The 26975-nt window shown below is 44.8% G+C and overlaps 1 protein-coding gene across 1 annotated transcript in view; it reads left to right on the top strand.

Moving 5' to 3' along the window:
- The first annotated feature begins 1191 nt into the window (after positions 1-1191).
- The window catches only part of LOC144690180 (immunoglobulin alpha-2 heavy chain-like), a 69045-nt gene continuing 43261 nt past the window's right edge, over positions 1192-26975 (top strand). The window contains exons 1-2 of the mRNA XM_078557632.1: positions 1192-1411; positions 23276-23620. Coding sequence (XP_078413758.1) covers positions 1318-1411; positions 23276-23620 — 439 coding nt within the window. The 5' untranslated portion in view covers positions 1192-1317. The remainder of the gene's footprint in view (positions 1412-23275; positions 23621-26975) is intronic.

The raw sequence follows: 26975 nt of genomic DNA, 5'->3' as shown, positions 1-26975 counted from the left end.
TCCTAACCCTTTAACCCGTGCATCACAAAGGCTGACAACAGCCACATTGGTAAGATTGTCTGTCTCCACTACTGGCTTCACCTGTTTGCTGCTAAAACCCTCAGCGATGCTCTTGGCACCTCCATATTTGACTATTTGGATGCCCTGTTTCCTGGTCTCCCATCCTCCAGCCTCTATAATGTAACTCATCTGGAACCCTGCTATCCATGTCTTAACTTACATCGAGCTCCATTCATCCATCACTCTTATTCTCAATGACCTGTATTAACCCTCAGTCTGATAAATTTTTGCTTTAAAAGTTGTCATTTTTGTGTTGAGATCCTTTCATGTTCTCATTCCCTCACTATCTCTTTACTCTCCTCCAGTCCTACAGTTCTGGCTTTTCGTGCATCCACAATTTTAAGCATCCCATCATTGATGGTCATGTCTTCAGTAACCTAGATCCTAAGCTCTGGAGTTCCTCTCCCAAAACTGTCCAGGGGCTCAGTTGGAGTCTGTAGTGTCCATGTCCTCCTCCATGGTTGGCCATTGTTAATTCTTCCAACGCAGAATATGGTGAATGATCTCAGCATCTCCAGCAGTTGCAATGCTCCTCCCTTTTAACCAGTGCAGTTTAGCTTTGAGTGGTATTAGGACATCTTGATATCAGGCCCCCAGTTGATGTGTGTAGCCAATGAACAGCACAGTTAGAGCTGGGAATGAGGAACATCAAGTTCACATCCTGCCTACATTGTAATGAATGGGTGTGGCTTAATCAGACATTTTGATTGGTGGTGTCTGTTTTCAGGGGTTATTCGATTTGAGGCCTGTTTCTTCATCTATCTCTCCCCTTTAAAACTTTGCTTAGGACCTAACCATTTGACCAAGTTTATGGTTACTTGCCCTAATGTCTCCCTTCTTTGGTTTGGTGTCCAGTTTGTTTGTTATAGTCTCCCGTGAAAAGCCTTGGGAAGTTTTTCTATGTTTAAAGTGCTATATAAATACCAGTTGTTGTTATACAGGGCAGGAGCATCTGGTTCCAGTGTTTTTAAATAAATGTTTCAACCATTTACATTGTTGTAGCAAATGTGGCCCCCACCAAATTAACTCTTCATGTGAAACTGACCCATTGTAAGTAACTTGCACTTAGTAAGTAATTAACGTCACTCCTGAATTGAACCTCTCCGAGTCACTTAAAAAGGCTCCACCCAGAAGAGAGAAACTATTAGCTTATTATCACTGCTTCCTCTTTATCTATTCTTTAACCCCCAACAAACGGGTGTAAAATAAGCCACAGTCGGCTCGGACACATCGTGTTTCAATGTATTTACTGGACATATGACAAAATGTGTGGATAAACAGGATTGTCATTCAGTTGAGATGATCGGTGAAACCCTTTTTGCTGTGATCCTGTCCCTCTGCATTGCTGGGGGTAAGCACAGCTTTTAGTTTGGTTTGGAGAAGTTAAACTCGCTGTGAAAGAACTTTCCATGATTTGTGCTGCTGTGCGGCTGCTCCCATTTTGTGTGGATTCTATGGTTAGAACAATCAGAATTGCACGTGAGCATTATAAGGAGAATTTATCACTATATTGAGATTGTTTAGGGCACCTGACTCAGAGCTACACAGGCTGGGATTGCAGATCAGAAAACCGAGCATTCTCCCATTCCTTTCTGTATTACGGACAGGAGAGAGAGGCATCCTGGACTCCTTTATTTTCTCATCACGTGCCTGTAAGCAGATTTGATTTTTAATTTGATTTTGATTTTTAAAATTTTGATTTTTAAAACAAACTGTGGCATGTTTCCCCAAACATTCTGTTTATGAAGTCAATTTTAAGTGACTTGCAGCAAATTTTCTTTAGGGTTAAATCAGAAGTATTGTTTAGTCACACATTCAAACCTGGGGGATGGTCATCGCAACTGCATATGTACACACACACACACAGAGACGCACACACACACACACACACAGACACATAGACACACAGACACACAGACACACACACCACACACAAACACACACACCACACACAAACACACACAGACACATAGACACAGACACACACACACACACAGAAGCACACACACACACACACACAGACACACACACATACACAGACACAGACACAGACACACACACACACACAGAAGCACACACACACACAAACACATAGACACAGACACACACACACAGACACACACACACACACACAGACACATAGACACAGACACACACACACACACAGAAGTATACAAGAAGGAGATAGGAAAGAAAAGAGTTTTACAACTAGGAGTAACTTAAATTTTTTTAAAAAGGAATATTAATTCACGTGAATGTCAGAGTCCAGAATGTCAGAGTCCAGTGAGGGTTCCTTCACTTAGAAGTTAAATTTCAGGTGGGTTCAGCTAGCTGAAAACAGGAGTTGATGAATTCCTTCAAAGATGGTGATGTTGAAGTAAGATCAGGCTGGTACACAGAGACTTGACCCACTCTGAAGGAGATGGCAGGAGTCTTCTGGAGAGCCAAGCTTTGAGGATGTTTAGACTTAAGGCAGGCTTTGTTTTCTGCCTGGAGTCCTGCTTTGGTGTTGAGGGGCTGGATGTTAATAGCAGACAGCCCTGTGAGTCCAGGAATGTATCATTAAAATTTTTCAAAGGCCAAATTAGGTGATGTGGCGTTACACTTTGATGAGTCAGTTTCAGGTTACCAATCAGTTTCTATGTCTCTGGTCAAAATCCATTGTTCACCTTAGGAGATAGATGGTTGCTTTTTTAAAAATTCATTCACGGGATGTGGACATCACTGGCTCAGCCAGCATTTGTTGCCCACCCCCAATTGCCCTTGTTCAGAGGGCATTTAAGAGTCAACCACATTGCTGTGGGTCTGGAGTCACATGTAGGACAGACCAGGTAAGGACGACAGATTTCCTTCCCTAAAGGACATTAGTGAACCAGATGGGTTTTTATGACAATCTCTCCCGGTCACCATTACACTTCGTAATTCCAGATTTTTATTAGATTCAAATTCCACCAGATTCGATCCCAGGTCCCCAGAGAATTACCCCTGGGTGTCCGGATTATTGGTCCAGTGACAATACCATTTTGCCATCACCTCCCCAGTATAACAAGTTTGATGGCTCTCTCTTCATTGATTGTAATGGGCCCACACAATGATATGTGTGAGATTCCACAAGGATCAGCATTGAGCTTTGTCCTGTAATTACTGTTGGAAGTTTCCAGAACTGTAGCCAACTTGCAAATCACGTGACCTTCAGCAGCCATGTTTTATTAAATAAGCAGAAAGTAAGGTTTTATTTAAACAGTTTACAATCTCTTTCATGTCTTCTGCACAGGACACTTGTCATTTATTTAATGGGATAATGGATTTGACTGACAGTCTGTACATTAAGGGGGTGTAATTGAGGGGGGTTGAATTAGTCTGTACATTAAGGGGGTGTATTTGAGGGGGGTTGAATTAGTCTGCACATTAAGGGGGTGTATTTGAGGGGGGTTGAATTAGTCTGTACATTAAGGGGGTGTATTTGAGGGGGGTTGAATTAGTCTGTACATTAAGGGGGTGTATTTGAGGGGGGTTGAATTAGTCTGTACATTAAGGGGGTGTACTTGAGGGGGGTTGAATTAGTCTGTACATTAAGAGGGTGTATTTGAGGGGGGTTGAATTAGTCTGTACATTAAGGGGGTGTATTTGTGGGGGGTTGAATTAGTCTGTACATTAAGGGGGCGTATTTGAGGGGTGTTGAATTAGTCTGTACATTAAGGGGGTGTATTTGAGGGGGGTTGAATTAGTCTGTACATTAAGGGGGTGTATTTGAGGGGGGTTGAATTAGTCTGCACATTAAGGGGGTGTATTTGAGGGGGGTTGAATTAGTCTGTACATTAAGGGGGTATATTTGGGGTGGATTGAATGGCTGCTGACAGTTTTTCGAAGTTGTTGAATTTACAACAAGGACAGAAAATTCTGGAAAAACTCAGCAGGCAGAATATTGACGTTGGCATGCAGGGGTGGGCCCGACACGGGCCAACATGTAAAATGATGCGAGATGAGGTCAGGCGTGCGTCCCGACATCATCGCACATCATTTAGATATTTCGTTGGGCGGGCGCGCACCAGAGTCAGCTGCGGACCCGCCAAACTGTCAACGGCCTATTAAGGCCATTAAAAAAGTAATTTACCTCATTAACAAACGCTGCCCGTCCAACTTTAAGGCTGGCGGCAGGTGAAGAGCCCGAGCGGCCTTCGCGTTTGTCGGGAAACCTCATCCACGGGCGGGACGAGGTTTCCTGAAGGTTGTGTAAAATGATTAAATAAATTTTGCTAAATTCACAAGCATGCCCCAGCTCACGGGACACTGTCACACGAGGGTACATGTTTAAATCATTTTTTACTTTATTTAAAAAAAAGTTTTATTATCAACTTAATCTCCCCGAGGTAGCTCCGTGCCTCAGGGAGATTTCTGCGCTCTCCTGTGCGCAGGCCCGGACTCTCCCTCCTCCCCCCGCCTGCACAGGTAGCGCTGAGCGCTACTGGCTGCGCGTTACACTGGGTGGGCCTTGATTGGCCCGCCCGCGTAAAATGGCGGCGCGCAGCTGATTGTGGGCGGCGTCCAGCTCCGCGCCCGGTCCAGAACAGCCCGCCTGCCATAGGAAAACTTCACCCCAACAGGTCTAAGCAGCATCTGTGGAGAAAGAAAGAGAGTTAATGTTTCATAGCCCTTATGACCCTTCTTCAGAATCTGGAAAGGCAATGAAGGTGAACAGGGCAGGTCTGAAGAAGGGTCACACGGACTCGAAATGTTAACTCAGTTCCTCTCTCCACAGATACTGCTCAACCTGCTGAGTTTTTCCAGCATTTTCTATTTTTGTTTCAGGTTTCCAACAGCACTTTGCTTTTATCTTGTTGAATTTACAACTTTGTAATCCAGAGGTGAACTCTGCCAATTGAGTCAAGCCGACACAAAAGACAATCTTCTCTAATCATTAGCGTTTAACTTACTACATTAAAACACTTCCATTATCACACAAACAAAAAACCAGTTTAAAGCTCGGGATCTGTTATGACATAAGCCCCTGTAGCTATTCTGTGCCAATGACATTGCCTGAAGATTAATCTGTTGAATGACAGCTCATGTGTTGTGTGATAGTTTTAGTTGAAGAATGAATGATAGTCAGGGGACTGAGAGCTTGTCCTGTTCATTTTAAAATGGTGCTTTGGGATGTTTAATATTAAACTGAATCAACATATTGGACAGCTGTGGACTCAATGGAACAACTCATCTGAATGATGACACAATGCAATCTTCTCTCTGTGGTTCACCAGAATGTCAACCTTGATTGAGACTCAGGCTCCCAAAATGGGATTTAAAGCCATTGCTCTCTGTCCAAACTGAGCCAAGCTGACACATCAACGTCACTGCTGCTCTAGAACCTCAGCCTGTTCTCTCACCATTTCCCATCTGTTTAATAGAGGGAAAATAGCGAGGAACATTCTCGTGCTTTCTCAATCTGCAGACCAAAGGGAGAGGCTCTCTGCAAGAAATGTGATTGTTGAAACTATTCCGAGTATTTGCCTTCATGGAACTGCAGCTGCAAACTGAGCTGATTGGGGCAGAAAAGGAGAAGCAGCAATTTCTGCATCAAAGAAAAACTTCACTGTCCTTGTGATAATGTGATGATTCAAGGGTAATTGCAGAGTGTGCTTGCAACACTGCCTTTCCTGTAGAGCTGGACTGGGGAAAATAAACCCACATTCACTGACAGAGGAACATTCAACAAGCACCAGCAAAGACTCAACAAAATAAACAGCCTAACTCTGATGGATGACTTTGAACTTCTGTAATGTTTATTAATTTTACAAAATATCAAGCTATTTACTAAAACTCTCCAATATTGGGAGTCCTTTTCCGCCTGATTTAACGATTTCCCTTTTGTATTGGAAAAGCACACGAGGGATTCAGTACAAATATGTCGCATATTCTCAGAAGGACCATCAGATTGAAATTATACCCTGTTTATCTTGAAGGATTGGAATGTCTAATACATTTTGAAACAATAACACAGGGAGAGCAGGGAGACTGAAGGTAGATTAATTTCAGTGAAGAAAATCTGTAAATCAATTGAATTTTCAAATATATTCTTGGCTGTTCAATATGTCCTAGTTTACCGTGAAATGCAGCCCAGTAATGACCAGTGTATTCGGCAATAACATCAGTCTGTCCCACTGACTCTGCTGTACCTTCGACCAGCTCATTAAAGAAATTTATTTAAAAGAACCCTTAAATTTTGTGGTAATCTGATGTGTAATATACCTTTAAGAAGAATGTTATAATGGAAGATCACATGTCTTAGAATCCAATAGCAGAGCAGTGCAGGCTACCCCTGTAGTTCACAGGCTGCAGTGAGTGATTAGTTACTTTTTATTCTTTCATGGGATGTGGGCTTCGCTGGCTGGGCCAGCGTTTATTGCCCATCCTTAGTTGCCCTTGAGAAGGTGATGGTGAGCTGCCTTCTTGAACCACTGCAGTCCCTGTGGCGTAGGTACACCCACAGTGCTGTTAGGGAGGGAGTTCCAGGATTTTGACCCAGCGACAGTGAAGGAACGGTGATATATTTCCAAGTCAGGATGGTGAGTGACTTGGAGGGGAACTTCCAAGTGGTGGTGTTCCCTTGTATCTGCTGCCCTTGTCCTTCTAGATGGTAGTGGTCATGGGTTTGGAAGGTGCTGTCAAAGCAGCCTTGGTGAATTCCTGCAGTGCATCTTGTAGATGGTACACACACTGCTGCTACTGTGCGTCGGTGGTGGAGGGAGTGAATGTTTATGGATGTGGTGCCAGTCAAGTGGGCTGCTTTGTCCTGGATGGTGTCAAACATCTTGAGCGTTGTGGGAGCTGCACTCATCCAGGCAAGTGGGTGAATATTCCATCACACTCCTGACTTGTGCCTTGTAGATGGTGGACAGGCTTTGGGGAGTCAGGAGGTGAGTTACTCGCTACAGGATTCCGAGCCTCTGACCTGCTCTTGTAGCCACAGTATTTATATGGCTCGTCCAGTTCAGTTTCCGGTCAATGGTAATCCCCAGTATGTTGATAGTGGGGGATTCAGCGATGGTAATGCCATTGAACAGCAAGGGGTGATAGTTGGATTCTCTCTTGTTGGAGATGGTCATTGCCTGGCATTTGTGTGGCGTGAATGTTACTTGCTACTTGTCAGCCCAAGCCTGGATATTGTCCAGGTCTTGCTGCATTTGGACATGGACTGCTTCAGTGTCTGAGGAGTCGTGAATGGTGCTGAACATTGTGCAATCATCAGCGAACATCCCCACTTCTGACCTTATGATGGAAGGAAGGTCACTGATGAAGCAGCTGAAGATGGTTGGGCCGAGGACACTAACCTGAGGAACTCCTTCAGTGATGTCCTGCAGCTGAGATGATTGACCTCCAACAACCACAACCACCTTCCTTTGTGCTGGGTATGACTCCAACCAGCAGAGAGTTTTATTCCTGATTCCCATTGACTCCAGTTTTGCTAGGGCTCCTTGATGCCACACTCAGTCAAATGCTGCCTTGGTGTCAAGGGCAGTCACTCTCACCTCACCTCGAGTTCAGCTCCTTTGTCCATGTTTGAACCAAGGCTGTAATGAGGTCAGGAGCTGAGTGGCCCGAGCAGAACCCAAACTGGGTGTCAGTGAACAGGTTATTGCTCAGCAAGTGCCACTTGATAGCACTGTTGATGACCCTTCCATTACTCTACTAATGATCGAGAGTAGACTGATGGGGCAGTAATTGGCCGGGTTGGATTTGTCCTGCTTTTTGTGTACAGGACGTACCTGGGCAATTTTCCACATAGCCGGGTAGATGCCAGTGTTGTGGCTGTACTGGAACAGCTTGGCTAGGGGCGCAGCAAGTTCTGGAGCACAAGTCTTCAGTACTATTGCCAGAATATACCTTCAAATATCTGAGTAATGGGGGAAATCAATTAAATTTGGAAGCAACAACTGCCCAATTAAAAACATACATGGGTGAAGACATCCAAGTTGAAGGCATAACTAGTGTAACTGTTAATTATGAGAGCCAATCGGTAAAGCTACCCCTGATGGTAGTAGCAGGTGAGGTGCCAAGCCTCCTAGGGTGAAACTGGCTAAAGGAAATCAAATTGGAATGGGCTGAAATTTTCCAATTAAGAGCAAGTGGGTTACCAGAGCTACTACAAAAGTACATCACAGTCTTCAGGGACAAACTTGGGAAGATCCAGGGGCTGCAGGCGAAATCTCACATGGATCCAGAGGCCACCCCTCAATTCATGAAGGCCTTATACATTGAGAGAAAAAGGTCAACACCAAATTGGACAGACGAGATGAACTGGGTGTTATACAACCTGTGCAGTTCTCAGAATGGGCAGCGCCCATAGTCCCTGAACATAAACCCAACCAGAGTGTCGAATTTGTGGAGACTACAAGGTGACAGTTAACAAAATAGCTAAGCTAGACAAGACACCCCATACCAAAAATCAAAGACCAGTATGCCAAGTTGGCAGGTGGAACCACATACATGAGCTTGATATGAGTCACACTTATCAACAATTAGAGTTAGATAATGCCTCCCGGGAACTGGTCATAATTAATACCCACAAAGAGCTGCACCAATACACTCGATTGCATTTCGGCATCTCCTCAGCTTGTGCCATCTTCCAGAGAACAACGGAAAGTTTACTGCAGGGACTGCCCCAGGCTGTAGTCTATTTAGATAATGTTTTGGTGACAGGATTCACGAATAAAGAGCACATGGCAAACTTCGAAGAAGTCTTAAAACATTTCTTGCAGTCTGGAGTGCGTTTAAAAAAAGAAAAGTGCACGTTCCAGGCGAGGGAGGTAATCTATTTGGGTCATTGGATAGATTCACAGGACCTCCACCCAGTTGAGGAGAAAGTGAGAGCCGTAAGAGAGGCACCTGCACCAAGTAACGCCTCAGAGCTCAAATCATTCCTAGGAATGATCAATTATTATGGGCAGTCCTTACCCAATTTATCTACAGACCTAGCACCCCTACATTATCCATTCAAAAAGAACCAACGTTGGTCTTGGGAGGTGCCCCAGAAAGAAGCTTTCAATAAGGGCAAACAATCATTGCACTCGTCCAACCTAATAGTACATTACGATCGGAGAAAATAATCATTGTTGACTGGTGATGTATCCCCCTACGGAGTGGGAGCAGTGCTCTCCCATCAGATGGACGATGGCATGGAACACCCTATTGGTTACAAATCAGGAACGCTCACCAAAGCAGAAGAGGGCTACGCGCAGATCGAAGAAGAAAGCCTGTCAATCATCTTTGGTGTTAAGAAATTTCACCAGTGGGCACACGACCCCCATTTTATTACCGTTTCAGACCACAAACCATTGCTAGGATTGTTCAGCAAAGACAGGGCTATACCACCCATAGCCTCAGCAAGAATGCAACAATGGGCTTTAATCCTGGCAGCATACGAGTGTACTTTTGTACATAGGCCTGGTAGTCAAATTGCAAACACCGTTTGTCTTTACAAGAAAAGGATGTGGAAGCCCGAGTTCCACAAGAACTTGTTTTGTTACATTTCTGAGATTCCTCGCCGGTATGCGCTCGACATATTGGAGACTGGACAAGTGGGGACCCAGTCCTATCACAAGTACGAGAACAAGTACTTCATGGTTTGTCACAATGGCTTGGATCAGATAAAATGAAACCATATTTTAACAGAAGACATGAAATAACCAGCCAGGATGGTATCTTATTGTGGGGAGTACAATAGTACCTCCAAAGGGAAGTGAACCATTGCTAATTGAATTACATAGCGCGTATCCAGGAAAATCCTGAATGAAGACCATAACTCGCAGCTACCTATGGTGGCCTGGGATAGGTCAACAGAGGACAACTAAAAAAGAAATAAGGAGGGAGAAGATTAAATATGAGGGTAAACTAGCCAGTAATATAAAAGAAGAAGGGAAACAAAGCAGCAGGTTAGCGTGTGGTGGGTGGATGCAACTTCATGGAAAATTATGAAAAAACTGAAAAGAAAGGAGAGCCCAGGAGAGGCTATTAAAGTCTCCAGAACACAAAATAGGACAGAGTGTTTGGAAAAGGCTAGGAATCTAACTTCAAGCACATCAGATAAAGGGATGACAATGAGAAGGGGGACGAGAAAATACAGGACTGACGGTGTTGTATCTGAATGCACGCAGTATACGAAATAAGGTAAATGAGCTTGTGGCGCAGATTGAAATTGGCAGGTATGATGTGGTGGGCATTACGGAGACAGGGCTGCAAGGGGATCAGGACTGGGAGCTAAATACCCAAGGATATACATCCTATCGAAAAGATAGGCAGGTTGGCAGAGGGGGTGGGGTTGCTTTGTTAGTAAGAAATTAAATTAAATCGATAGCAAGAAATGATGTGGGGTCAGATGATGTAGAATCTGCATGGGTAGAGTTGAGGAACCGCAAAGGTCAAAAAACCATAATGGGAATTATGTACAGGCCTCCGAACAGTAGTCAGGATGTGGGGCACAAGATAAACCAGGAGATAGAAAAGGTGTGTAAGAAAGGCAAGGTTAGAGTGATCATGGGGGATTTCTATATGCAGGTAGACTGGGAAAATCAGGTTGGGAGTGGATCCCAAGAAAAGGAATTTGTGGAATGTCTACGAGATGGCTTTTTGGAGCAGCTTGTGGTGGAGCCCACTAGGGAACAGGCAATTCTAGATTTAGTGATGTGTAATGAGGCAGATTTGATAAGGGAGCTTAAGGTGAAGGAACCCTTAAGAAGAAGTGACCATAATATGATAGAATTTACCCTGCAATTTGAGAGGAAAAAGGAAAAAGAGGAATCAGATGTAATGGTATTACAGTTGAATAAAGGCAACTACAGAGGCATGAGGGAGGAGCTGGCCAGAATTGACTGGGAGATGAGCCTAGCAGGAAAGACAGTGGAACAGCAATGGCAGGAGTTTCTGGGAGTAATTTGGGAGACACAGCAAAAATTCATCCCTAGGAAGAAGAAGCATACTAAAGGGAGGACGAGGCAACCATGGCTGACAAGGGAAGTCAGGGACAGCATAAAAGCTAAAGAGAAAGCATACAATGCGGCAAAGAGCAGTGGGAAACCAAGGGATTGGGAAGCCTACAAAGGCTAACAGAGGACAACTAAAAAAGAAATAAGGAGGGAGAAGATTAAATATGAGGGTAAACTAGCCAGTAATATAAAAGGAGATTGCAAGAGTTTTTTTAGATATACAAAGGGTAAGAGAGAGGCAAAAGTGGACATTGGGCTGCTGGAAAATGACGCTGGAGAAGTAGTAGTGGGGAATAAAGAAATGGTGGAGGAACTGAATAGGTACTTTGCGTCAGTCTTCACGGTGGAAGACACGAGTAACATCACCAAAGTTCAAGAGAGTCGGGGGGCAGAGGTGAGTATGGTGGCCATCACCAAGGAGAAGGTGCTAGGAAAACTGAAAGGTCTGAAGGTGGATAAATCTCCTGGCCCAGATGGATTACACCCCAGAGTTCTGAAGGAGATAGCTGAAGAAACAGTGGAGGCGTTAGTGGTGATCTTTCAGGAATCACTGGAGTCAGGGAGGGTCCCAGAGGACTGGAAAATCGCTAATGTAACCCCCCTGTTTAAGAAGGGAGTGAGGCAAAAGATGGGAAATTACAGTCCGATTAGCCTGACCTCGGTCGTTGGTAAGATTTTAGAGTCCATTATTAAGGATGAGATTTCAGAATACTTGGAAGTGCATGGTAAAATCGGGCAAAGTCAGCATGGTTTCATCAAGGGTAGGTCATGCCTGACAAATCTGTTAGAATTCTTTGAGGAGGTAATGAGTAGCTTAGACAAAGGAGAGCCAATGGATGTTATCTACTTGGACTTCCAGAAGGCCTTTGACAAGGTGCCGCACAGGAGGCTGCTCAGTAAGATAAGAGCCCATGGTGTTAGAAGCAAGGTACTAGCATGGATAGAAGATTGGCTGTCTGGCAGGAGGCAGAGAGTGAGGATAAGGGGGTCCTTCTCAGGATTGCGGCCGGTGACTAGTGGAGTTCCGCAGGGGTCAGTGTTGGGACCACAACTTTTCACTTTATACATTAATGATCTAGATGAAGGAACTGAGGGCATCCTGGCTAAGTTTGCAGATGATACAAAGATAGGTGGAGGGACAAGTAGTATTGAGGAGGCAGGGAGGCTGCAGAAGGATTTGGACAGGTTAAGAGAATGGGCAAAGAAGTGGCAGATGGAATACAACGTGGGCAAGTGTGAGGTCATGTACTTTGGTAGGAAGAATAGAGGCATAGACTATTTTCTAAATGGGGAGAGAATTTAGAAAATTGGAGTGCAAAGAGACTTGGGAGTCCTAGTCCAGGATTCTCTTAAGGTTAACTTGCAGGTTGAGTCGGTAGTTAGGAAGGCAAATGCAATGTTGGCATTTATTTTAAGAGGACTAGAATATAAAAGCAGGGATGTGCTGCTGAGGCTTTATAAGGCTCTGGTCAGACCACATTTAGGATATTGTGGGCAATTTTGAGCCCCGTATCTCAGGAAGGATGTGCTGGCGCTGGAGAGGGTCCAGAAGAGGTTCACGAGAACGATCCCAGGAATGAAAGGCTTAACATATGAGGAACGTTTGAGGACTCTGGGTCTATACTCGATGGAGTTTAGAAGGATGAGGGGGGATCTGATTGAAACTTACAGAATACTGAAAGGCCTGGATAGAGTGGACGTGGGGAAGATGTTTCCATTAGTAGGAGAGACTAGGACCCGATGGCACAGCCTCAGAGTAAAGGGAAGACCTTTTAGAACAGAGATGAGGAGAAACTTCTTTAGCCAGAGAATGGTGAGTCTATGGAATTCATTGCCACAGAAGGCTGTGGAGGCCAGGTCATTGAGTGTATTTAAGACTGAGATAGATAGGTTCTTGATTGGTAAGGGGATCAAAGGTTACGGGGACAAGGCGGGAGAATGGGTTTGAGAAACTTATCAGCCGTGATTGAATGGCGGAGCAGAATTGATGGGCCGAATGGCCTAATTTCTGCTCCTATGTCTTATGGTCTTATGGATAGATGGTGAAATCGAGAGTTTGTGAAGAATTATGTGCAATGTCAGCAACTGCAAAAGGTACCTTCAACAGCTCCGTTACACCCTTGGGAATGGCCAGGAAGACCATGGGTGTAGTTATAGATTGACAATGTTGAACCTTTCATGGGAACAATGTTTCTGCTCATTGTTGATGCCCACTCAGAATGGATGGATGTGTATGATGTGAAGTCACCAACATCAACTGCTACAATTGAGAAGCTTCGTCAAAGCTTTGTAATTAATGGCTACCAGAAATGGTCGTTTTTGTTATTGGCACGGCATTTACGAGTGCTGAGTTTCAGTGGTTTATCAGCCTCAACAGTATCACTCATGTAAATACTTCACTGTACCACCCTGCCTCAAATGCACTGACCGAAAGGACAGTTCAAACATTCAAGGCTGGCATGAAGAAATTAACTGAAGATTCCTTAACAACCAAGCTAGCACACTATCTTTTCCATCATAGGACCACCCCTCACACAACAAGAGGCGTGATCCTGCAGAATTATTGATGAAACACCGTCTCATGACAAGATTGAGCTTAATAACGCTGAATTTAGGGGGGAAGGAGTAAAGGAGTCAGCGAAGTCAGAAAACTGGACACGACTGGCATAGCCACGAGAGGAAATTTACCGTGGGAGAAAAGGTAATTGTGAAGAACTTTGGAGAAGGACCAAAGTGGTTTTCGGGTAAAATAAGTGCAGTGACTGGACCATGTGGAGGTGCAAGGCTGAGACATGTGGATCATCTCAGGAAGAGACAAACTCTGCACCAAGGAATGATTCCACCAGTGTTCACCACAAGCTCAGCGTTTCCTGTTGAGAGAATGCAACCTAGGACAGATGTGTCTGAAGTATCTGTTGTTCCTTCAAGAGTGGAGGATACAGATCTGCAGGAGCCCACTGAAGCAGCTGATGTTCAGACAACACCAGGAAATGAGGTTCCTGGCAAGGCATCTGAAGTTGTCGAGCTGAGACACTCTACAGGCATAAGGAAACCCCCATGAAGACTCAATTTGTAAATTACTTACCAGTGTAAGTATTTTACTATTTTGAGAAAATTGTATATGTAAATATAAAATGTATTTCTGAGTAAACTGGAAGGGATGTGGTAATCTGATGTGTAATATACCTTTAAGAAGAATGTTATAATGAAAGATCACATGATCCTAGTATCCAATTGCAGAGTAGCACAGGCGACCTCTGTCATTAGTAGTCTGTAGTCAGTAGTGAGTAGCAGCAGTAGTACAGAGATAGAGGTTGAAGTGTTAGCACACGTTTAGTTGCTGATGAGTACCTTTGTAAAGGAACACAGTTTCTACCAATGAAGTGTCTGCTACTCAACTCTATCATTAGCACCAAATCGGTCACCCCTTACAACAAGAGTGCGAACAGGATCCAACAAACTGGTGACTAGGATCCAATAAATTTCAAAAGCAATATTGCAGCTTTATACTTCCAGCATGAATTTGTTGTGGAATCGTGGAGTGTTTTGGTATGTGATAAGCTATCTGTACTGTACACTATCCAAATCCATCAGAAACATTGCTAACAGATAAATGTGCGCGTTTGATTTACAACTGAACTTCTGACTGCATATCGACACTCGCATTAACACTATTTCCAACTCTTTGACATTGCCCAACTCTAAACTTGCCTCAGCTCATCTGCTGAGATTCTGATCCATACCTTTGTTATCTCCAGTCTTAACTGTTCCAACACACTCCAGGTTTGTCTCCCATATTCAACCCTCCATAGACTTCAGGTATTCCAGGACTCTGCTACCATGTTCTTACTGAGACAAATCCTGCTCACCAATCACTCCTGTGTTCACTGACCAAAATTGGTTCCCAGTCAAGCATTATCTCGATTTTAAAGTTTTCATCCCTGCTTTCATGTATCGCGCGTTCCCATCTCTGTAATCTCCTCCAGCACCAAGACCCTCTGAGATATCTGCGCTGATCTAATCCTGATTTCTTGAGCATTCCTGATTTTATATTGCTCCACCACTTTTAACTGTATGTTAATTGTGATGAATTGTTTGCAAGTAGTGGACATTAACTAGGGTGTCACTTGAGCACATACAGAGATGCCTATTGCAACTGTGGTGTGGTTGAGTTAGGAGGTTCATGCCTGCAATGTTTAACTCTGTAAATAAATGTAAGATGGAGAAATATTGTTTCCAGTGCTATCCTTCCCCTTCTGGCTCTTTGGATTAAAGTATCACTGGCTGTGCCATTTGCCTGATCACTAAACTCTGGAATTCAGTCCCTAAACCTCTGTATCTCTCAACCTTTCTTTGCTTCTTTAAGAGCCTCCTTAAAATCTAATGAATGGGCAGTTAATTGGTTTCAGTAACATTGCTGGAGGAATAGTCAGTGAATGGCTGGGCTGTGGCAGGGAACAAAAAAATGAAATCTTCTCACAAAGATAGAGGGCATAGCTGAGTCAATAAATGTGCACTTTGCATTAATCTTCACTAAGGAAGTGGATGATGCTAATGTAACAGTAACGGAGGAGTGAGCAGAGAAATTGGGCTGCGATTAAATAAATGAGGAGGAGGTAATTAAAAGACTGACTGAGCTCGAAGGAGAAAAGTCACCAGGTCCAGATGGATGACATTGTAGGTCGCTGAGGGAAGTGAGGGTGGAAATCCTGGAGGCTCTGACCTCAATCTCCCAATATTCCTCATTTATGGAACTGGTGCCAGAGGTTGGAGAATTTCGAATGTTACACTCTTATTGAAAAAGGGCGAGGGAGATAAAGCAGATAAATCCAGGTCAGGCACCCAATGACGATAATGGGAAAACTTCTAGAACAATAACCCACCACAGAATTCATTATCACACGGATGGACATGGGTTCATAATAACAGCCAGAGTAGGGTTATTAAAGACAAATTGTGTCTGACAGCTTGTTTGAGTTTTTCAATGAAACGAGGGACAGGGTTGGTGAGCATATGAATCACCTTGTGTGTGCTAAGTACTTTGTTGAATGAGTTCCACTGTATTTCTGTCAATTTATTTATGGAACACTCTTGCAGTTTGATATTTTCAGCTTTCGATCCTTTGAAGTCAGCCTCACTTAAATGTAATATGTTGGCTTGTGTGTGATCTTTCTCTATCTGAAATGTGTTAAATTCTATCATCTTACCATCACTGTTTGCCAGCTGCTCCTTTGGTGTCAGCTGTAGTTCAGTTGGTCGAACACTTGCCTGAAAGTCACAAGGTCTAGTTTTAAATCTCTCTCCAGGACTTGCTTACAAAAATCAGGACTAACACTCCAGTGTAGTACTGCGGAAGTGCTGCACTGTTGGAGGTGCTGTCCTTTAGATGAGACACTAACCTGAAGCCTTGCCAATATGCTCTGGTGGATAGAAGGGCAGGTGAGTTCTCCCTGGGGTCCTGGTCAATATTTATCCCCCAATCAACATCACAAAACAGATGATCTGGTCATTATCACATTTCTGTTGTAAGAGTTTCCTGTTCCCTACATTAAAACAGTGACTACACTTCATTGGTACATCATTGGCTGGAAAGCACTTTGAGATGTCCAGTAGTTGTGAAAGGCACAATATAAACGCAGGGCTTTCTTTCACTACCAGATTACTAATAAATTCTGGTTCATTGCTCATTCCTAAATCTAATATGTCCGTTGATGCTTCTAAAATATCACAGAATCACACAGTGCAGAAGAGGCCCTTCGGCCCATCGGGTCTGCACCGACATGTGAGAAACACCTGACCTACCTCCCTCATCCCATTTACCAGCACTTGGCCCATAGCCTTGAATGTTATGATGTGCCAAGTGCTCATCCAGGTACTTTTTAAAGGATGTGAGGCAACCCGCCTCCACCACCCTCCCAGGCAGCGCATTCCAGACCGTCACCACCCTCTGGGTAAAAAAGTTTTTCCTCACATCCCCCTAAACCTCCTGCCCCTCACCTTGAACTTATGTCCCCTTGTGACTGACCCTGCAACTAAGGGGAACAGCTGCTCCCTATCCACCCTGTCCATGCCCCTCATAATCTTGTACACCTCGATCAGGTCGCCCCTCAGTCTTCTCTGCTCCAACAAAACAACCCAAGTCTATCCAACCTCTCTTCATAGCTTAAATGTTTCATCCCAGGCAACATCCTGGTGAATCTCCTCTGGACCCCCTCCAGTGCAATCACATCCTTCCTATAATGTGGTGACCAGAACTGCACACGGTACTCCAGCTGTGGCCTCACCAAGATTCTATATAACTCCAACATGACCTCCCTACTTTTGTAATCTATGCCTTGATTGATAAAGGCAAGTGTCCCATATGCCTTTTTCACCACCCCACTGATGTGCCCCTCTGCCTTCAGAGATCTATGGACACACACGCCAAGGCCCCTTTGTTCCTCAGAACTTCCTAGTGTCATGCTGTTCATTGAATACTTCCTTGTCAAATTTCTCCTTCCAAAGTGTATCACCTCACACTTTTCAGGGTCAAATTCCATCTGCCACTTATCTGCCCATTTGACCATCCCGTCTATATCTTCCTGTAACCCAAGACATTCATCCTCACTGTTAACCACCCGGCCAATCTTTGTGTCATCCACAAACTTACTAATCCTAAGCCCACATAGTCATCTATGTCGTTTATATAAATGACAAATAGTAGGGGACCGAGCACAGATCCCTGTGGTACGTCACTGGACACTGGCTCCCAGTCACTGAAGGCAGCCTTGTGTCATCACCCTCTGCCTCCTACAACTAAGCCAATTTTGAATCTGCCTTATCAAATTACCCTGTATCCCATGTGCCTTTGCCTTCTTTAAAAGCCTCCCATGTGGAACCTTGTCAAAGGCTTTGCTGAAATCCATATAAACTACATCAACTACACTACCCTCATCTACACACCTGGTCACCTCCTCAAAACATTCAATCATATTCAGAAAACTGTTCTATACACAGAAATCCTGGCCATGGGGTCGCACACACAAGGATATTTTGCTACTGATTGTGATAAGAAGCTCTCAGCAGCCTCAGTAAATGCACAGAGGCCTCAGATCAGATGGGAAACTAGAGCAAACCAGTCAGAGCAGCAATCCAGACCCTGTCTGAGAATCCACAAAGTCACCAGTACATCAGATCCTCAACACAACAGCATTTCCGAGTTTGACTGTCGAGGGTTTGTTCCTTTACCATTCAGTCATAATACCACGGGGTCACGTTTAATCATTCTCCCTTTGTCCTGATAAGTTCAATGTATCTCAGACCAGCTCATTCTGTTTCTCTCTTAGAGCGCTCTGACTTTGATCTTACTTTGTTTGCAAACGATCTAATTGTTTTCCTAAACCTTCAAGTCACCTCAGAACATTCTCCTTTCCTGTTGGTGCCTCACTCCACTACAGTAGCTCATTCTGTTAACAGTCCTGCTCCTGTGTTAATTCACTTTGTGTTAAATGCTGGCCGGTGCCTCCTAGTTACAGATTTCTGAATGTATTTTGGTTAACCGTTGCCTAATCCATTTACCATCAGTTTTGGTCTTTCTGCTTGTGTTATGTGTTAATTCAGCTTCTAATTACACAATTTGTACTTCTTTGTTAGGAAACTGTTCTGCTATCTGAACATCCATTCCCATTTTTGCCCTTGCTGTTTCAATTCCTGAAACTCTGCTTCATTCTGTCTAAGGTTCCTTCTCTTTAGTTCAAAGGGTATAAGAGTCTAACAACAGTGCCCACCTAGGGTTCAGTTTGCAATGCTGCAAACCTTTCCATTAGTAGCTCCAGCTGTCCAAGCAAGGTTTGTCCAATGTTTTTATTTCATCCTTCTGTAGCGGGCGAGGTTGTTAATGAGCGCCGATTTTCTCTAATGCCGTGTGGACATTGCTGCAAGACCACAGAGGTGGTGAGCTGTGCAGCCGTATAAATACTGTGGCTGCAAGAGCAGGTCAGAGTCTAGGTGTTCTGTGAGTGACTCACCTCCTGACTCCCCAAAGCCTGTCCCCCATCTACAGGGCACAAGTCAGGAGTGTGATGGAATACTCTCCACTTGCCTGGATGAGTGCAGCTCCCACAACACTCAAGAAGCTTGACACTGCCCAGGACAAAGCAGCCGCTTGATTGGCACCACGTCCACCAGACCCTGAGGAGTGGGGGGAGTGGGGGGGGGGGTGAAAATTGTGACAAACATTTTAGGACCTGGGGGCTGAGGGGGGGCCAGCCTCCATGTTGTGAACAGAGATTCCCGTCATCCACACTGAGCAGCCAGAGCTGCAAACCTGCAAGTCCAGCTTGAGAAAAACTAGGACCATCAGGCCGAGAGTTCCGATCTTTATAAAGCTGGTCTTTCAGGTCAGTTTCACTGACTGGTTGTGCTGCTGCTTCTGACCTTCAGCAGCTCCGTGGTTCTGACTGTTATTTTTTTTAAAAGCTAGTCAGAAAACTGTGAAGCTGCCCGAAGGTTGGAAGCAGCAGCAACTGTCAGGAGAGAGTTCTTGGTTGAAAATTGGTAAGTGAAATACCTGTAATCTTGGAACCAATCGGATGCTGTGAGTTTTCTTTTCTTTTTGGGCAAGTGGGGTGGGGGGTGAAGCTGGACGTGGGGGTTGGGGGGTGGGGGGTGAGGTTGGAGGGGGTGTTGGGGAAAGGCTTTGGGGGAGGCTGCAGGGAGAGTTTGGGGAGTTGGTTTGGTTTGGGGGATGCTGGAGAGGGATAGTGATGGCAGGTTGGGGGTTGGAGGAGAGGCTTTGAGGGGCTTGTAGGGGAAGATTAAGTGAGTTGGGGAGAGGTTGTTTGGGGGTTGTGGGTGGAGGAGTTGCTGTTTGATTTTCTTATTTATCATTACATTTTTTCACTTAATTTGCCTGTTTCTCTCAAACAACAATTAGAATTTAAAAAGAAATATTATTTTCACATCTATTTAGTACAAATGTTATGCAACATCGTATGGAACCTGTGGATAGGCTGTAAACTCAGTGTACAATACAATAGTACAACAGCTGCAACAGCTGGTTGGTGCCAGAAAAGCCAGAATGGTAAGGTTGTGTTAGCTGCAGAGTTGAATTATTTTGTAAACATAGTGATTTCTTCGTAGCCACTGTCCTAACATCAGTTTATTGCTCTGTGATTTATTATCCTTAGAGACTCAGCTCTAGGCCTCTAATTTCAACATTGCTACAGTCATTCTGCCTACTGGTTTAATGAAAGTAAGACAAAAGGTACATTTATATAGCACCTTTCACAATCTTCCAAATTGTTTTACAGCCATTTCAGTACTTTTGACATGGCCAGCTCCGAATACGCATGTTTATATGTCATTCTGGGTGGATGAGATGCACCGGGCTAGATGGCCTTTGTCATCCATAACCATCTTGTGAACAGAGGGTGGAATCATGGCTGGAGTTCTGTTTATTTTGCTGCTAATGAAAGTTTACTGTGAGCGGGCTTTGTGGGGTGAGATGGCCAGGACAGGAGTGTGTAATAGGCTCATTGTGAATCAGTAACCTGTTTTATCATGCACATGATTCTGAAAATAATTTTCCATTGACTTCAATCTTGTCCCTTTGTCTACTTACCTATCTTGGTGCTTGTTGTGAGATTTTGAGGAATTGAACTATCGTGATGAAGCTGTGTTGCATCGTAGATATTGAAAATGTATTGCAGTGAGAAGCAGCAATCAGCAGAACCTTCAGACTTGCTGATTAAGAAAACAGAGATACAATTGTGAACTATTCGGCCTTTGTCCTCTGGCCTCTTAAATGTTGTGTCACATAGAGACACCTGAGGGCTCCAATGCTTCTCACTGACGGTGACGGCCTATGGCGTTCAACCATCCCATTTTGTTGCTCAGGAGTCATTTGATCTTCCTATCGTGTGAGATTACTGGCAAAGCTGAATCCAATTATACCCCTTCTATGAAATAATTATATTGAATAATATCATGCAACCAGGCAGAAGAAAGTCTTCTCCTACTCCTACAGGATGGAAAAGGCCTTGTGCAGTTTAACTAGGTTGAGGAGAAGAAGTAGTGTGACCAAAATTATAATTCTCACACATATCCTGAAATGGCTAATCAATAAATTATGGATTGATTTCTGTAATTATCTCTCTGGACAATAGACTAAAAATAGCACTCAGAGTGTGTGAGACAGTTGTGCTTGGACATATTGTGCAATTGTCAAATAATTGGGCACTTGGTAAAGTAGTCAATGATGACAAAGTCAGTGACATGAACATGAAAGAGGTCGGATGTGATTTTGGACCAAGGATGGGTAGGAACCTCATGTGGAATGAGTGGTTCTTTGTGCTGACCTTGGTATATGCTCTTGACATACCTCGCCCTTCTTGACAATGACTTCAATGCCATTGTTCAAACCCGGCCAACAGACTGTCTCTCTTGCGAATCTTCTCGTCTGATCTATGCCCATATGTGAGTGATGAAGCTGTTGAAGAATTTCAGGTCACAAGGATTCCAGGACAGTGACCTGCCTGCCTTTACAGAGGACTCCCCAGGAGATACCTAGCTCATCCCAATAAGGTCAAAATGGTCTCATGTGTTCGCGGACATGCTGAATTGAATCAGGCCACCCTTCAGTGGTGGTTTTCCACAGTTCCTGTAGTGTGGGACCTTTCGCCACTGCTTCTTGTTGCTGCTGGCATTTGTGTTGCACAATATTCACCAGATCAATTGACAGACTTACACCCTCCTGCAAGTGGAACAATGCAGCTCCCTTGCAGCTGCCAATTTTGTCGAAACGTGATGGATATTTCAATGTTAGGTCAGGGTGATAAGAGGTGTTTCTGAGGTTGATCAGCCATCTAAGGTCTGAAAGATTCCATAAATTGTCACTAGTTTGAGGTCATGACAAGCTGGTAGACCTACAATCACTGGAACTTTAGTTTTGACCATGTAGAACATTGGGGCACCCAGGAGGATTGATTGGATTTGTACTCCAGGACTATGGATGCTGCACATGGAATTCGTGAACATTGGAAGTTTCACAGTCATAGGTTTCATTATGGCCTTCCACGTCTGTGGGTACAAGACTTTTAGAATTCTCAGGGTAGTATGTTGGGCTGTTGCTCCTGTATCAACCTTGGCCAATAACAAATCGTTACTAACTTTTTTAGAGCATGTAATTCAAATCTTGTCAAACACATCAGACCCTGAGATGATGATGTGAAACATGTGTTCACGGCTCTTTGTCTCATCGTGTGCATCACTGTCATTTTCTGGTTTGTCAATCGCCTCAGGTATAGGTTTCTTACTGGATACCAGACAACTGTTCTTATTGCTTGATATAGTTATATTGTGTACGGTCTGTTTGGATCAGTGCACAGCTCCCTATAGCTGCATCAGCCTTTGCTCTAGTGCACTGCCACTGCCAATGGCCCTTTCTGCCACATGCCTTACAGAATTGCAGGAAAGCTGGGCATTTCCTTGGTGCACGCAGAAGGCCACAAATTCCACATGTCTCGCTAGGTTTGGGTGTTCTAGTGAGTGCATCAACAATTGGAACCTTATGTGTTGCAAGGATTGCTTTGCACTTACGTCCTTCAAGGTGATACATTTTGGGCTTGTCTGGCAGATCTTTCTGGAATGCTTTCATGGGAGTGGATGCGATCACCACCTCAACAATTCTGTCTACCAGTGCTGTGTATCAAACACCACATTATGTACCCTTATCTCTGCGTCTGCTGACAAAGCAGGCTATGGATTCTGTGGGTTGTTGTCAAAATGACGTGAACTCTAGTCGATGAATATGGAAGTTTAACTTGATTTTGAACCAGTCTTCCAATGTAGTCCATATCATCTGGGATCCTTTGTTTGATCTGAATCAATAATAGACAAACTGTAGTAACTGTAGCTTTAAGGAATGTATTGACTGTAGCTTTAAGGCTTATTGTACTGTGCAGTATCACGTGAATGAATCCGTCCTAAGCGTGGGGAACCTTAGGGGTGGAAGTTTATTCTAGTTGTGGATCATGATAGAAGCTGGTAACTGCTGCTGAAGCCCTGTAAATAAAGTTTGATGTTTCTAATGAGAAACCTGTCTGGAAAATCAAGTCTATAACACTAGCCCCATTGGTCAGTCTAATGACATGTTCTCTCTCTAGAACTTGTACTGTCTGGACTGTCCCTTTCAATACTGGCAGCAATTTGTAACCTTCAGATTTGTTTATAATGTATTGATATTTTTTCTTTTAAAGGTACAGCAGGTCCAGTCCTTATCCAGTCTCCGAGTCTGGAACGTGTCACCGAGGGTCAGACAGTGCGGTTACAGTGCACCATGCAGACCGCAGCAGTGAGAAACACCGATGTTCACTGGTACCGAGGTCAACCAGGACGTAATATGGAGTGGATTTTATCATATCATAGAAATGGCTACAAACAACAGGATCCATATTTCACTGGCCGTCTCCAGCCTTCCAGAGATACCTCCAGTAACCGCTTCATTCTAACAATCACCAACGTGCAGCCCAGTGACGCTGGTGTCTATTACTGCTCAGTGTGGGGAAGAGTCTATGGGAATGGGGCCCAGCTCATTGTAACCAGTAAGTAGAGTTTCCATGACAATGACTTACAGCCATGAGCTCTTCCAGATGAATGAATTGGAGATCAGTGTGTGATAATGGAGAGCCAGGAGGTGATGTAAAGTGACCTCACTGAGGGATTGACTGTGGGGGAAGAAGCTGAGCTCAGGGGAATGAGAGAGTGTGTCTGTGAGTGTGTGTGTGTGTGTGTCGGGGGGTAATGAGAGAGTGTGTCTGTGAGTGTGTGTGTGTCAGTGTGGTAATGAGAGAGTGTTTCTGTGAGTGTGTGTGTGTCAGTGTGGTAATGAGAGAGTGTGTCTGTGAGTGTGAGTGTGTGTGTGGGGGGGGAATGAGAGAGTGTGTCTGTGAGTGTGTGTGTGTCGGGGGGGATGAGAGACTGTGTCTGTGAGTGTGTGTGTGGGGGGGGATGAGAGAGTGTGTCTGTGAGTGTGTGTGTCAGTGTAATAATGAGAGAGTGTGTCTGTGAGTGTGAGTGTGTGGGGGGGGATGAGAGAGTGTGTCTGTGAGTGTGTGTGTGTCAGTGTGGGAATGAGAGAGTGTGTCTGTGAGTGTGAGTGTGTGTGTGTGGGGGGGGAATGAGAGAGTGTGTCTGTGAGTGTGAGTGTGTGTGTGTGGGGGGGGGAATGAGAGAGTGTGTCTGTGAGTGTGAGTGTGTGTGTGTGGGGGGTGGAATGAGAGAGTGTGTCTGTGAGTCTGTGTATCGGGGGGAATGAGAGAGTGTGTCTGTGAGTGTGTGTGTGTGGGAGGGGAAGGAGAGAGTGAGTGTGTGTGTCAGGGGAATGAGAGAATGTGTGTGTGTCTGTGAGTGTGTGTGTGGTAGGGGAAATGAGAGAGTGTGTCTGTGGGTGTGAGTGTGTGTGGGGGGGAATGAGAGAGTGTGTCTGTGAGTGTGAGTGTGTCAGTGTGGTAATGAGAGAGTGTGTCTGTGAGTGTGACTGTGTCGGGGGGGATGAGAGAGTGTGTCTGTGAGTGTGTGTGTCAGTGTGGTAATGAGAGAGTGTGTCTGTGAGTGTGTGTGTGTCAGTGTGGTAATGAGTGTGTCTGTGAGTGTGAGTGTGACTGTGTCGGGGGGGATGAGAGAGTGTGTCTGTGAGTGTGAGTGTGTCAGTGTGGTAATGAGAGAGTGTGTCTGTGAGTGTGTGTGTGTCAGTGTGGTAATGAGAGAGTGTGTCTGTGAGTGTGTGTGTGTGGGGGGGGATGAGAGAGTGTGTCTGTGAGTGTGAGTGTGTCAGTGTGGTAATGAGAGAGTGTGTCTGTGAGTGTGAGTGTGACTGTGTCGGGGGGGATGAGAGAGTGTGTCTGTGAGTGTGAGTGTGTCGGGGGGGATGAGAGACTGTGTGAGTGTGTGTGTGTGGGGTGGGGGTATGAGAGAGTGTGTCTGTGAGTGTGTGTGTGTCAGTGTGGTAATGAGTGTGTCTGTGAGTGTGAGTGTGACTGTGTCGGGGGGGATGAGAGAGTGTGTCTGTGAGTGTGAGTGTGTCGGGGTTGTGTGATACACTGAGTGTGTGGGGCCGTGTGCCAAGGGGCTGTGTGCGAGTTTGCCTTGCCCCCAATCTCACTTTTCTCGCTCACTCTCTCCGCCACACAGCAGCACAGACACACACAGCCACTCACAATGAGTGAGGGTGAGTGAGTGAGATCCCTGAGACTCTGAGTGAGTCGGGTACACACTCTGACCCTCTCACCCTCTGGTTGTTTTTATTAATTACTCCTTTTTCAATCTGCAATTTATTGCTCTGAAATTGCTGTACTTTTGTTCAGCAGTTGTTTCTTTCCTTCAAACCGCATCCTTTTATTTTGAAATTCAGTTCATTTTTGTGCCACACCCTATCTTCCAAAATATGCTCGTTGGCCCCTAGAGTTAGAAAAATCTGCAAATGTGGCCTCGTGAGCAAAAAGCTGCACAAGCCTTTTGTAGATGGTAGTGTTCGTGGGTTTGGAAGGTGTTGTCTAAGGAGCCTTGGTGAATTTCTGCTGTGCATCTTGTAGATGGTACACACACTGCTGCTACTGTGCGTCAGTGGTGGAAGAAATGAATTTGTGGATGGGGTGCCGATCAAGTGGGGCTGCTTTGTCTTGGACTGAGTGTTGTGGGAGCTGCACTCATCCAGGCAAGTGGGGATTATTCCATCACACTCCTGACTTGTGCCTTGTAGATGATGGACAGGCTTTGGGGAGTCAGGAGGTAAGTTACTTGCCGCAGGATTCCTAGCCTCTGACCTGCTCTTGTAACCATAGTGTTTATATGGCTAGTCCAGTTCAGTTTCTGATCAATGGTAACCCCCAGGATGTTGGGAGTGGGGGGTTCAGTGATGGTAATGCCATTGAACATCAAGGGACAATGGTTAGATTCTCTTTTGTTGGAGATGGTCATTGCCGGACACTTGTGTGGTGTGAATGTAACTTGTCAGCCCAAACCTGGATATTGTCCAGGTTTTGCTGCATTTAGACATGGACTGCTTTAGTATCTAAGAAGTCGCGAATGGTGCTGAACATTGTGCAATCATCAGCGAACATCCTCACTTCTGACCTTATGATGGAGGAAAGGTCATTGATGAAGCAGCTGAAGATGGTTGGGCTGAGAACACTACTTGAGGAACTCCTGCAGTGATGTCCTGGAGCTGAGATGACTGACCTCCACAACCATCTTCCTTTGTGCTCGGTATTAGATTAGTATCACTAGATTGCAGTCAGTAGGATATATGGTAAAGACAGACACGCCCTTTCTGGGCTTGACAAAACTAACATTCATGGGGCATAAGCTCACAAACGGTTGAACCTGTCCAGCCAATGACAAGATAGAAGCCAATAGTAGAGGCACATGAACCACAAAATGCCAGTGAAAGAGAAGTGTCCTGGGGCTTGTGAACTATTGTGCAAGGTATATCCCAAACTTCACTACCCTGAAGAAGTTGAGGAAGTTGACCAGAAAGAATGAACGGTTCAGAGCTTGAAAGACAGCTGGATAGGTGTTCGAACCCTGGGACACTGTGATCCAAATGCATTAACAAAAGTCATCGCAGATACTAGTCCCGTAGGATTAGGAGCAGTGCTGGTGGGAATGCGTGCTGAAGGCCCGAGAGTCATGGCCTATCTCAGCAGATCTCTGACAGATACGGACAGGAGATCTTCTCAAGTGGAGAAAGAGGCCTTAGGATTGGTGTGGGCCTGTGAAAGGTTCCGTGCAAACTTGTTGAGCATTGAGTTTGAATGAGGGACGGGTCACAAACCATTAGATCCAAACCATGTGCTAGAATCGAGAGATGGGTTTTGAGCCTCCAGCAGCACAAAGGGGTTCATATTGCTGGAAAGATGAGCATCACTGACCCGTTGTCATGACTACTGAGGGAGGGTC

Source organism: Cetorhinus maximus, chromosome 14 (genome assembly GCF_964194155.1).
Source record: "Cetorhinus maximus chromosome 14, sCetMax3.hap1.1, whole genome shotgun sequence".
In the NCBI taxonomy this organism is placed as follows: Eukaryota; Metazoa; Chordata; class Chondrichthyes; order Lamniformes; family Cetorhinidae; genus Cetorhinus; species Cetorhinus maximus.
Note: the sequence above shows the minus strand (reverse complement) of the source record. Positions and strands in the feature narration are given on the sequence as shown.